This window comes from Thamnophis elegans, chromosome 9 (genome assembly GCF_009769535.1).
Source record: "Thamnophis elegans isolate rThaEle1 chromosome 9, rThaEle1.pri, whole genome shotgun sequence".
In the NCBI taxonomy this organism is placed as follows: Eukaryota; Metazoa; Chordata; class Lepidosauria; order Squamata; family Colubridae; genus Thamnophis; species Thamnophis elegans.
In genome coordinates, this window is record NC_045549.1 from 5,088,005 (window position 1) to 5,101,735 (window position 13,731).

The 13,731-nt window shown below is 46.2% G+C and overlaps 2 protein-coding genes across 7 annotated transcripts in view; one reads left to right on the top strand and one right to left on the bottom strand.

Moving 5' to 3' along the window:
- The window catches only part of CTNNA2 (catenin alpha 2), a 459,621-nt gene that overhangs the window by 214,619 nt on the left and 231,271 nt on the right, over nt 1-13,731 (top strand). The gene's annotated exons all lie outside the window — the stretch shown is intronic.
- LRRTM1 (leucine rich repeat transmembrane neuronal 1) lies at nt 8,843-10,411 on the bottom strand. Its single transcript, XM_032224170.1, has one exon. The coding sequence runs from the start codon at nt 10,409-10,411 to the stop codon at nt 8,843-8,845; it is 1,569 nt and encodes a 522-aa protein (XP_032080061.1).

Below are 13,731 nucleotides of genomic sequence, written 5' to 3' on the forward strand. Positions count from 1 at the left end.
ATCAATACTGGTCTTGAGTCCTGAAATACACCCCTCCCAGTATAGTAAATCCCTCCTGTGTAACACATTCATTATTTTAATACACATTGCACACTCTCTCTCTCTCTTCCTCTTTCTGTCTCTCTCTCTGTGTCTGTCTGTCTGTCTGTCTGTCTCTGTCTGTCTCTTTGTCTCTCTCTCTCTGTCTTTCTCTCTGTCTCTCTCTTAGTCTCTCTCTCTGTATCTCTCTGTCTCCCTCTGTCTGTCTGTCTCTGTCTATTTTGATTCTCTGTGTGTGTGTCTGTCTGTCTCCCTCTCTCCCTCCCCCCCTCTCTCTGTCTGTCTCCCTCTCCCTCTCTCCCTCTCTCCCTCTCTGTCTCTCTCTCTCTCTCTCTGTGTCTCTCTGTGTGTGTCTCTCTCTCTGACTCTGTCTCTGTCTCTCCATCTCTCTTTCTCCGTCTGTCTGTCTGTCTGTCTCTCTGAAAGTAACATTTTGTTTCTATTTTAACAAAAATTAACTTCAATGAGATATCTTGAAATTATGGATCAGAATGTCTGTCTCTCCATTGATCCATCCGTCCGTCCATCCCTCTGTTTCTGTCTGTCTGTCTGTCTCTCTCTCTCTCTCTTGCCAGCCAGTTAACCATTGCATTTCTTCAGATTTGTGGTGTAGTGATTTTGCCTAATGTTGTCTCACTTTTTTTGGGTGGTGGGGTGTAGATTGATGAATGCGCCAGGCTGCATTTCTCCTTTAGATACTTTGTGGATTGTTTTTTTTTTTTTTTTAAGATCTCAGAGAAATGAGAAAAGCATGAAAGGAATGAATAAAAATTACCCGGCCTAACGATGAAACTAGAGCAGCTATAGGCGATCAATATTAGAAAACGTGAACGGTTAAAAAAAAAGTGGGAAAGAAAAATGGAAAGTGAGGTGCTGAATACCAAGGACGGCATTAACTTAGTTAAGGGGGAAAAAAGCGTCCTGTGTTAACTTTCTCTTACCCATCAGTACAATTCCTGCTTTGCAAAAGAACTCCAGAAACGTTGGGCTCAATTGTGGTCGTAAGTCGAGGACTACCTGTATACCTATGCTTATATATATATCGTTTGTGTGTGTGTGTGGTGTGATGGCCTAGAGGTGGAGCTCTTGCCTCACACAATGAGGAGGCTATGAGTTCGATCTTAGGCAGAGGCAGATGTTTCTCTCTGTCAGCTCAATGAGAATATATCTGTCGAACAAAATTCCGCATTGGCAACAGGAGGAGCGTCTGGCCAGTAAACACGCAGCTCCATTCAGTAGCCCAGACTCCACCCCTGAAAGGGATTATGGAGTCGTTAAAAGAAGAAAAAGAAGATGATATCTATGAAGGTGAACATTCGTTCTCCGAGCTTTATATGTAGTAGTAGTAGTAATAGTACTATTGGTAGAAGTAATTTTCCTTTTTGTCGCTGTAGTGTGATTGCTTCAAAAGGCTCATCCTAAAAATAACTCAGCCCAGGGCCTGCTAATACCAAGGCAGACCTGTTGCTTTTAACTTGGGTCCCTCATATCCTTTCCAAGGGAAGTAGTTAGTTTTCAACCCTCCAGAAAATATAAACACTTACGTTTATTTTAAGTTGTCTGAAAGGGCAGGCAGAGTAAAGTTAAGATAATTTTCTCCTCTCCTGGCTTGCAAAGAAGATCTGAAAACGCCTTGTTTTTCTAGTGCCATTGTTTACATTTGCATTTCATTTTGTGGCGGTTGCGGTCGAGGGGTTGAAGCTGACATGTTTGAAAGACACGAGCGAGCGTAGGGATGATCTTAGGGCTGTTGTCGGGCGCAGTCATTAAAACCCACCATTGATTCGTTTTGTAGATGAGATGTTGGGATTCTATTATCTCATTTCATTTTTCTAAGTGGACGTGGACTTGTTAGAAAAAATAGCCCTTCATAGACTGTTGAATTGTCAGGGTTCAACCATTGAAATCCCTGGAAACTGTAGCTTTAAGGTGACAATATTGAAACATCCCTGAAATCTTTTTCAGCGGTCAGAGTTACTATGAAAAAGCCGGGGTAGTTCAGAAGTCAGCCTGAGCCTTCATGCCAACATATATGTTGTGGCCCATCAGTGGCCATCAGAGCTGGCAGCAGACTCAGACAGTGAGGAGGTCGGGGAGGAACCTGGGCCAGTCCTGGCGTCTGGGGAAGGCTCTGATGAGGACTCTGTGTCGGAGGCAGAGAGGGGGCCAGGGCCGTCTGGCAGTTATCAGCTGCCTTCAGAGTCAGACATCAGTGAGGCAGAAGAACAGCTGGAGCCTGTTCCCAGTGTGTGCATGCGCAGAGCTGCCAGACGAAGGGAACAGCTGAAGAACAGGGGTCGACTTGGGAGAAAGGCCACAGGTGGACGGTGAATGGCCCCTCCCAGAGGAAATAAAAGAGGAGCGAAAGGGGAGTGGAGTTTGCAGGAGACAATCAGTTCCCTTCATTGGTTCGTGACTCTCCGAGACTCCTTGCCAAGTGTAAGATTTGGCGGTCTTCAGCTTGCAACAGCTCATTTAATGACCGTTCAAAGTTACAACAGCACTGAAAAAAAGTGCCTTATGACCGGTTTTCACATTTACGGCCATTGCAGCATTCTCTCGGTCCAAATTCAGACAATCTGCAACTGGCTCGTGTTTATGACGGTAGCCCCGGGGTCACACGATTCCCCCTTTGCAGCCTTCTGATGAGCAAAGTCGACGGGGAAGCCCGATTCACAACAACTGTGTCACTAACTTAACAACTGCGGCGATTTGCTTAACAACGGTGGCAAGAAAGGCCGTAAAATGGGGCAAAACTCATGTAACAACCGCCTTGGGTAGCAATGGAAATGTTGGGCTCAAGGGCGGTCATAAGGCGAGGACTACATGCATAGACTATAAAGCCTCCTCAAAGCAAAAATAAATTCCAGAAAAAAACTTGTTGCGCAGTCTAAATGCAGTTGTGTTCCTTCAGGCCATGATCAAATGATGATCTGTCCGCCGTCTTTCCTTCAGGCTATCAAGCAATGAGGCTACTACCTCTTTTGGTCTACAATTTTAAATCATTTGTGGCCCAAATTTTCATGGAGGGGAAGAGCTGTCACTAGCCCCACGAGAAATATTTCCCAGCATAAAGAGAAGTTATGCTTTTTTAATTTTCTTAAACTTATCCCATGCATTGAGACTGTCTGTTGAAAAACCCTGCTGTTTTTTTCATTCGGTTGTACTTTTTTTTTTTTAATTTTATTTTATTTGATCTGCCGTTCCGTCCGTTTGAGGGAAGCAGCCGAAACGGCTTTGAAATTTCCTTGTTTCTTTCGGTGAAATTATAACACAACTCACAGCGTACTGAAGAAGCAGTTTGCCTTTCACAACTGTTGGTATTATTAGCACATTTCAGGTCTCCTGGCTGAAAGGCCAGAAGCAAAAGGAATAAGTTCATCACCAAAGCTTGGACACACACACACACACACACACACACACACACACACACACAAAGAGACACATCCACCTAAATATAAGGGAGAACAAGATCATTTTGCCTACTCAAAAAAAATATATCAACATTTTGCTCCTGCATACGTACAAAGACAAATTCTTTCCAAACAACTTTATTTTAACCAGCACAGGCTGAATTGTTACACCAAAGCTATCTGATTCCAAACAGCTCTAAAGGGTGGTGAAAATGACTTTTCTACCAGCAATTCATTTCCCCTAGCAGCTGGAGACCATAAGAAACATCTCCCTCTCCTCCGTTCTGGAGAAAGGGTGAAATACAGTTTGATTTTTTTAAGGAGCAAATACATCCAGAACAGAGGTGAAATTCAGCAAGTTGTGACAGGTTCTGGAGAACCGGTAGCGGAAATTTTGAGTAGTTCGGAGAACCGGTAAATGCCACCTCTGGTTGGCCCCAAAGTGGGGTGGAAATGTAGATTTTGCAGTATCCTTCCCCTGGAGTTGGGAGGGAATGGAGATTTTGCAGTATCCTTCCCCTGGAGTTGGGAGGGAATGGGGATTTTGCAGTATCCTTCCCCTGGAGTGGGGAGGGAATGGGGATTTTGCAGTATCCTTCCCCTGGAGTGGGGAGGGAATGGAGATTTTGCAGTATCCTTCCCCTGGAGTGGAGAGGGAATGGGGATTTTGCAGTATCCTTCCCCTGGAGTGGGAAGGGAATGGGGATTTTGCAGAATCCTTCCCCTGGAGTGGGGAGGGAATGGAGATTTTGCAGTATCCTTCCCCTGGAGTGGGGAGGGAATGGGTATTTTGCAGAATCCTTCCCCTGGAGTGGGAAGGGAATGGGGATTTTGCAGAATCCTTCCCCTGGAGTGGGGAGGGAATGGGGATTTTGCAGTATCCTTCCCCTGGAGTGGGGAGGGAATGGAGATTTTGCAGTATCCTTTACCTGGAGTGGGGAGGGAATGGAGATTTTGCAGTATCCTTCCCCTGGAGTGGTGAGGGAATGGGGATTTTGCAGTATTCTTCCCCTGGAGTGGGGAGGGAATGGGGATTTTGCAGTATCCTTCCCCTGGAGTGGGGAGAGAATGGGGATTTTGCAGTATCCTTCCCCTGGAGTGGGGAGGGAATGGGGATTTTGCAGTATCCTTCCCCTGGACTGAGGAGGGAATGGGGATTTTGCAGTATCCTTCCCCTGGAGTTGGGTGGAAATGGAGATTTTGCAGTATCCTTCCCCTGGACTGAGGAGGGAATGGGGATTTTGCAGTATCCTTCCCCTGGAGTTGGGAGGGAATGGGGATTTTGCAGTAACCTTCCCCTGGAGGTGGGAGGGAATGGAGATTTTGCAGTATCCTTCCCCTGCCATGCCCACCAAGCCACGCCCACAGAACTGGTAGTAAAAAAAAAAGAATTTCACCACTGATCCAGAACCTTCTGAGATAACATGCCCACATTAATAAAGGTGCCTCCAAGGCAGGACCTCATCAGACTTCTTCTGAGCAACAGGCAAAGTTATTCCCCCTCTCAGAGGTGTTTCACATAAGTTTACCACCGGTTGGCTGTGCCAGCGTGTGCTTGCTTTGTGATCTTGTGTGCCTTCCATGCATGTGCTATGTTTTCACGTGCAGCTTGCACGCATACGCATGGCTTAGAAAACATGGGTAAATAGGACAACGTAGAGCTGGGGTGGGTGGCGGGCCCAGGTTACCACTACTGGTTCGCCCGAACCGGTCTGAACCATCTGAACCGGTCTGAACCGGCTGAATACCACCTCTGCTTCCTCTCCTCTACCTATAGTTTAGGCGTATTTTCTTATTCCTTCTTCATATAGACCCATGATGGGGAACCCATGGCATGTGTGCTCAAAGTAGCACATGAAGCCATGTTGGCCGACATGTACGGCCTTGCCTGTTTGTCTTCCAGGTTTCTGCTCCGCGTGCGTGCAAGATGATCAGCTGTTTTTCGGACGCACAGCAGTGCTGAAAACCGGTGTGCGCATGAGTGCCAGCCAGCTGATTGGGGGGAGGGTGTGCGCATGCAATAATAGAACCATGGAGTTCGGCTTTTCCCGAGCGCGATTCCTTTGCGCACACGGCAGTGCCAAAAACTGGCCTGCACGTGCGCGCTGGTCAGCTGATCGTTGGGCATGCCTGCGCGTTAGAACCTGGAAGTGTGGCTTTTCCAGCGCCCAGACCCAATCAGCATTTCTGCATGCCCTTGTGAGCACTTGGTGCCGAAAAGGTTCGCCATCACTGGTTTAGATGGTTTATAGATGGACCAGCCCTGTTTCCATGATTTGTTTTGCTTTGAGGTTGCATGAGGTGGATTTGTTGAGGTGGATTTTATTTGCTTTAAGCAGCATACAATGCTTTCATTTGGAGGGGTTCAGTAGTTTTGCAATCAATCTAAGGTGACCTTAAGTTCCTTGATGAATTATCAATGTAATTAATCAATAGATAAATAAATATATGATTAGTGGGCCCCTGAAGTAAAAACATGGATTTGCTTTGCTCTGAGAAAGCATCAAATGCTAAACTTTGGAAGTGTTCCGTGGTTTTGCAGTCTTGTCTAAGGGCCTTTAGTTCCTAGATGAATTAGCAAGGTGATTAATTAATCAATAGATAAATATGTGAATGAATACATATGATTAAGGCTGCCCAAAAGTAAAAACACGGATTTTATTTACTTTGAAAGAGAGTCATGCTTTATGTATATATGTATGTATGTATGTATGTATGTATGTATGTATGTATGTATGTATGTATGTAAAATTTGGAAGTGATCGATAGTTTTGCCATCTATCTAGGTGGCCATGATTCCTAGACAAATTAGCAATGTAATTGATTGACCAATAGAGAGAGAAGTAAATAAATATATGAGTAAGGGAGCCGAGAAGTAAAAACATGAATCTCTGGGGCATCGTGAGAACTCTCTTATACCCAAAATATCAAAGAAAGGTTGCGGTGGGAAATAAAATTGATATGATTCCTTATCGGTGTCATGGAAAGATACAAACTACCGTGTTTCCTCAAAAATAAGCACTTGGCCTTATTTTCGGGGAGGTCTTATTATTTTTGAGGTACAGGAGGCGGCGAGCGTGGTCACCTCATGGCTGCTGCTGCATTGTAATATTTTTGGGAGGGGCTTATTTTCGGGGGAGGGCTTATTTTTAGCGCATGCGCCATGCACTCAAAAGCCCAATTGGGCTTATTATTCAGGGAGGTCTTATTTTGGGGAAAACAGGGGGGGGGAACCGAGAGAGAGGTATATTCCATCTTTATTCCAGCAGGAGGCTACCCAAGACTGTGCTACAGAACAGCAAAGGAATTAGTGAAATATAGTGTAGCAAGCACTGGAGGAGGGGGAAAAATGCACATTGAGTCCAAGGTGGGGTTTGGGGTTTTGCAGAGAAAAACGTGGCATTTCAAAGCCCCTTGAGTCACTTGGTGGGGGGCTCAGTAGCTTGCTGAGAAGTGTCTTGAAGGATTGTCATCAAAAAAAAAACACAATTTTTGGGCAGGGATAAGGAAACTTCTGATTTACAAGGCATTGGCTGTCTTGTTGGAGAAGAGGAAGGAACAGGGCAAGAACGAGAAGGGAAATCTATCTCATCCCAGGCGTCTCCTTCTGCATTCTGGCAGGTGTCAGTTAAAATCCTTGCCTTCCTTCAAGCCTGGGCTTCAAAGCAAGGGTGTTTTAAGTTAATTAAATGGAAGATTTAATTGCTTCTGGCCTTTGCTTCTGCCGTCCCTCAAAATGCAACCCTCTCTGTCTCTCTCTGTGCTACCCAAATCTTTCCCCTCCTCTCCCCATCCTTTTTCCATCCATCCTTGATGAACAAGCTTGAACGTGAGTGACACCTGTCTTCTCTTGTTTGCAATTTTTTTTGGTGCCTCTGGCTGCACCCAGGAAAAGCAGCACCCGTAAGAAGTGTAGGTTTTTTTGAAGGGTTTTGAAGATCATTTTGATGGCTTGGTCCTAGACGGAGGCAACGGGTTCAAAATACAGGACCAGGGAACAGCAGTATCGCCTAGACCTTTTCAAAAGAAGAAGAAAAAGGACAGGAAGGAAACCAATGCAATAGCTTTGATGATCACCGGACTAGTGACTTCTGCTTCATTGTGATGATGGTTAGAAGGAGAAGTAAATTATGTTTTGTTTTTGGATTATTATTATTATTATTATTATTATTATTATTATTATTATTATTATTGATTAGCCAGGCATCAGCCTATCAGTTGGGAGACATGATGCAGGAGTCAACGTGAACATTTCTGGTGGCAAGCTAAGATCAACCACAGCTAAATGCTAACTGTGGTCGAAGCTGGCCTGTGGTTAAGATTGTTCCCCAACCTTTGTGAGCGACACAAATAAGAGTTTCCCCCAGGGGAAACGGGTTGGTGGCTGTCTCTAGGTCAGCTGCCCCAATGCTCTGCAGGCCGGGGAGTTTACAATTCCTGCAGGTCTCTCTGTCGTGCAATGGTGGGTGTAAAAATGTGGGGTACCAGATGGAAAACAGGGTCCTATCTCCATCCCAAATCTCCAATGATAGAAGTCATTTTGTTTTGTTTTTTTAATGCAAGCTGAGAACATGAGAGAAAAGCTTCGGGTGGGGACGGGGGGAACGGGGTCTTAAAGGAACTTTGGGGTACCCTTGCGCCTGAGTCTTGTGACCAAAGGGGGGGCAAGGCTGTGGGAGGTGCAAATTAGAGTGGGCCCCACCACGCATATAAAGGATCGATTACATAGCAGATTGAGATCAAACACATTGAATTCAACAGTTACATGGTACAACTAGCCACACAATTCTCCCATTGCTTTCCTTTTAACTTTGTGCTTCATTGTGGTTTGTTTAGGAACCCAGGATTTTGCAGTTCGACTCCCTGTGGGTGAGAGGGATTAAATCCACCTTCCCACCCCAATACAGATAACAATTCAGATACTGTGCAACAGCCTGTAAAAATTGTAAATGCTAGTTTTGCTTTTATTTTATTTTTTTAAACATATCTTTTTGTGGTGGTGGTGGTTTTACAAAAAAAAAATCAGTCATCGTTACTTTTTTTTTTTTTTTACACTTTCTTTTTTCTGGTTATCGGCAGATTATTATTTTTTTCCCCACAGAGAGCTATTATAGGAAATAACTCATGTCAGAAAGTTGAACGTCGTGAAGGGGTTTAGCCACAATAAAGCTAACATCCTGTCTTTTGGGACAGCTCCTTTCAAAAAAAAACCAGAACAAAACCAGAACATTTTCGGCACACAAAGGCCCCCGATAAGCCAAGTCAACCCTTATTGAATTGTCTTTTTTCTTTTTAATAATAATAATTTGCTCACTGCTATTTGGTAGCACACACCGAGTGAAATTTTCCCCCACTGGAAAAAAAACAACATAACAAAAGCAGAATTAAAATCACACCTCGCATTCCCTTGCTGGCTGCTGGTGGCACGTACAGGATCCATATTCATTTATGATCACCAGAGCTCCTTCGAGGTGATTGGGTTTATAATCAACGTAATATTCCTGGGCTGACATGGCAGCCATTTGATGCATAGTCTGTTTTTGTTTCTGCTTCCGACGCTGGGTCACAAAACATTGCCTCAGCTGCCTGAGGCTGACCGGGAAGCATTTCCAGGAGACATACAGTATCAAAACCACAATAAGGAAGGAGAAGATGAGGGCCATGGTCCCCGTCACCACCTTGTGGATCTGAACGGCGTTCTCAGTCTTCTCGTTGGGGACGGTGAGGGTCATGACGTCGGTGATTCCATCCCCTTCGGCCTCCTGCAGGTCAGAGTTCAGAGTCGAAGGGTTATAGCCGGCCGTCGGGTCACTGTGGTTGGCCCCAACCGAGAGGAGGTCCCCATCGGTGGTGAGGTCCGTGGCGTCTTCGCACAAGTGAAAAGCATAGACAGCATCCAAGACGTCCTCGCCCTGTGCATACTCAGGGGTGGCACAGAGCAAGTTGTTGTCGTAGCGGCCTTTAAAAGTGCTGAGCCAAGTGGCCAACGCGCAGATGTTCCGGCCGCAATCCCAGGCGTTGGCCGAGAGGCTGATGCTAACAAGAGACTTCCAGGAGTTGAGGATCCTGGGGTGGATGTAGGTGAGCCGGTTGGAGTCCAGTTGAAGGGACTGGAGGTGAGGTACACTTTCGAAAACGTGAGGTTCAATGTAGTCGATCTCGTTGCCGGAGAGGTCCATTTTCTCCAACTTCCACACCCAGTCCAAGGAGTTCACCACAAGCGTGACCTTATTCCTCCGGAGACAGAGGGAGTGCAAAGAGAGCAGCCTGGGGAAGTGGGCCAGGTTGACTTTCACCAAGTCGTTGTGCTCCAGGTGCAACTCGGTGAGTTTGAACAAGCCCGCAAAAGAGTTGCGAGCCAGGCTCTTCAACTGATTGTATCCTATGTCGAGAAACTTGAGGCTGCGGCAGTCCTGGAAGATCCGGACAGGCACAAACTTAAGGGCATTGGACCGCATGTGCAACGTGGTGAGCTTGCGCAAGCCGTGGAACAGGTCCGGCTCCAAAGCCTGCAGATTGTTGTAGGATAAATCCACGCTGCGTAGGTTTGGCATCGGCCGGAAAGTGCTGTTGGACAGTTGGGTGATCTTGTTGGAACTCAGCGTGAGCTCTTTCACCCGCCGGAGCTTTTGAAAGGCATGCGCCTCGACGGAGTAAAGGTGATTGTGATCCAGAAACAGCCACGTGAGTTGCGTTAACCCGGTGAACTGTCCGTCACGCAGCTCCGAGAGGCTGTTGTACCGCAATGACAAACCCATCACGCTCGACAGGTTGTGCGGCATCTCGGTGAGATTCAGCGACTCGCAGTAGAGGAGCCTGCCCTCGCACCGGCAAAGCTGCGGACACCCAGTGTGCACGGCTGGAAGCATTTTTAAAAAAACACCCAGGCTACACAGGATCAACCCTGGGGGCTTTTTCAGCAGCCAGTTTAAACAGACCCCAATGAGAAGGAAATCCATTAGCAAGAATATTCCCCAATGTGCTTGAGAAAGTCCATTGAATCTTTGACTTGGTCACTTGCCTTTCTCCGTATAAATTCTACATCACACCATATGTCAGCAAAAGGGCAAGGGGACGGGCACAGGCAGAAATAAAGAGAGTCATCGGGCCAAATCTTGGACTTGTCGTTGGGGGTTTGGGGGTGCACATAAATGCAGCATGCAGGACTCTGTAGGACAGCCTTTAAAGTTCAGAAGCATTCAAAAAGGTACACGAGAATTTGTCCATTTTTTAGACCCCACCGCAAAGACGAGAACAATTATGAGGGGTGAAAAACACCCCTCTCCACGAGAGAATGAAATTAAAAAGTGTCTTACCCACCCTGTTCCAGAGATTGACAAGCTCCATTCAGTAGCTTCCTTTGTGTTTGACTTAATTATATGCAGGGCTCAAAAAGAGCTCTCTGTTGCTACAAATTCGGACGCTTTCGGCTTTTGGCAACGGCTGACGGGACGCACAATGTCTACTTTGCTTCATCTCGGAGGGCGAGAGGCATGTCCAGCTATCTTTTTTTTTTTCCCCTTTCCTTTCTGGTTTGGTTTTTTTTTTCTCTCCTCCTTTTCTTTTCCTTCCTCCTCCTTATTTTTAAGCAGACTCCCAGCACCAAGTTTGAGAAGTACGGGCATCACGGTTGATCATCCTTCCTTCCATTCTCTTCCTCTCCCTCTCTCTCTCTCTCTGTCCTTTTTCTCTGCAGTTCGTACGGTGACGTGGGGAGGGAGAGGGCAGGAGGGGAGGGAAAAATACACCCGAGAAAGAAGAAGAAGCGGAGAGACCCCCCTTTCCAAAACTCCGAACAGCTCCCCGGGATTTCGACAGTCTCTTTAGCGTCCGTCATTGGAGATGAACCGGGGACATCATCTTTTTACTCCTCCGAGGCAGCTTAAAATCCATTTTCCGACCGGACAGGCTCAAAATGGCTTGATTTTCCATTCTGGCTTCCCTTGGCTTGTCAAGAAGATGCTCAAGAGCAGAGGGAGAAACTGGGGAGGGTAGAAAAAGAAAGGAAGCCAGAGAGCGAGGCTTCCTTGCAGCCCAGTAGAAAGAAGCCACAGCCTGCAGAGCCTTCCACTGCACGCTGAGTGTCGTAAGCCGTTCACGATCACCACAACCTGCGCGGTGCTTCAGAAGAGACGGGCAAATGGAAAAAGGGGTGGGCATAAAACCAACATTTTAGTTGAACCAGTAACGGGAGATACGTTCAACTGATGAAAAAGGCTTCAGCCCTGCTGGCTGTTACTCCCCCCCCCCCCAAAAAAAACATATGCACACATGCACGGCACACACAGAGCAACAGCTGCAGTAGCCAAAAGGAGCCAGCAATTCCGTGTGCCCCCCCACCCCTTCCTCCTTTTCCGCCCACCTCCCCCTTCCTCTTTGTCTCAAGGGTCCAAGTGCAAAAAGGCAGGTTTGGCATTTGGACGTGGGTGGTTGGACGCGTCTCCCTTCCAGCATTTCAGGGGCACCATATTGCCATGCTGGGATTCGGTTCGGTGACTGGAAAGGAAGCGCTTGACTTTTTCCATCCCATTTCACTTCTTACGGACAAGTGTGCACGGTGTGTGTGTGCGTGCGTGTGTTTGTGTGTGTGTATGTCTTCTCTCTCTCTCTCTCTCTCCCTCTCTCCCTCCCCCCCCCCCCTCTCTCTCTCTCTCTCTCTCTCTCTCTCTCTCTCTCTCTCTCTCTTTGTTTGCCTGGTGTTTTCTTTTGCTTTCCTTTCCTTGCACAAACGAAAGATGCTTGCAAAATATGACAAGGTGGATTTGGAGACGATGCCTGTTGGGTTTTCTCCCTCATTTTTTTTTTTAAAGAAGGTGTTTAGCATATGCTGTTGCCAATGGCATCTTTGTGGCTAAATTTGCAGGGATATATGCAGGGATCATACAATAGACTTATTCAGGCATTTAGGAGGCTCTGTTTATGAATCGGTCTACCATTCAGCTTAGTGTGTGTGTGTCTGTGTGTGTGTGTGTGTTTCAGGGGAGGCTGACGACTTTTGGCTTTAGAAAGGAAGCATGAGACCTCCAGATTTCTAAAAAAACTGTAGGGCTGTTTTGTTAAATGGACCCAAAAAAGGAAAGGAAAAAAAAAAAGCTTGTCGGCTAATTTTTAACCATCATTAGCTCTAGAGAAAGCTGCTGTCGACAATCTGTTTTGTGTTGGTTGTTTCCTCTCCCCCCCCCCTATTCTTTTTGTGACTTTGAGGAAGGTACGGTCTCCGTTGCCACGGCTGTGAGATCCAATCCTTTGACCGTTTCGCAGACACGCCTGAAATGAACCAGCCGATTTAAGTTTAAGAAAGCCTGAATGCCGGATCTCAAAGCATTGTGTTGCTTTACGGAATGCAGAAGAAAATAGCCCTTTTCAATTCACAAAGGTGGTGGGGCTTCTCTCCCCACCCCCCAAAAAAGAGCTATTCCATTGAGGAAAGTAGTATTATAGACATCTTGTCTCTTAATGTCCTGCTGGCAGAAATCCTGATTTCTTTCTGAAATTAAGCTGTTGGGTTCTGTTCAAAATCAGCAAAAACAAACGAGGGGGGTACGAAGTGGCTGTCAATTGCCACTGCACGGACGTGTATCCAACATCCACCTTGGAAAATGCAGGTAGTCCTCGAGATGCATCCATAAAAGAGCCCGACGTTGATAAGCAAGACGTCTGTGAACTGAATTTTGCCCCTTGTTACGACCTTTCTTGGTACGGTCGTTAAAGTGAGCTACTGCAGTTGTTAAGTTAAGTGAGTCTGGCTTCCGCATTAACTTTGCTTGTCAGTTGGTCGCAAAAGGGGATCACATGAGCACCGGGACACTGCGACCGTCGTAAATATGAATCAGTTGCCAAGCATTTGAATTTTGGCCACATAATTATGGGGATGGTGCAACATAATGGTAAAAAACAGTTATAACAGATTAACAGAGTTGGAAGGGCCCTTATAGGTCATCTAGTCCAACCCCCTGCCCAAGCAGGAGACCCTACACCATCTCTGACCGATGGCAGTCCAGTCTCTTCTTGAAAGCCTCCAGTGATGAAGCTCCCACAACTTCCGAAGGCAACTTCTGTTCCATGGGTTGATAAGTTTGATCATGCAACTATGGGGTATAGCAATGGTCATAAGTGTGGGAAATGGTCATAAGTAATTTTTTTCAGTACCATTGTAACGTTGAATAGTCACTAAACAAATTGTTGTAAATCGAGGAACACCTGTAGAAGCAGATGAAAGCCCATCAAGGCAAAGTTGTGACTTACTTAGTCCAGAAATATTATCTGGAATAATCCAGTT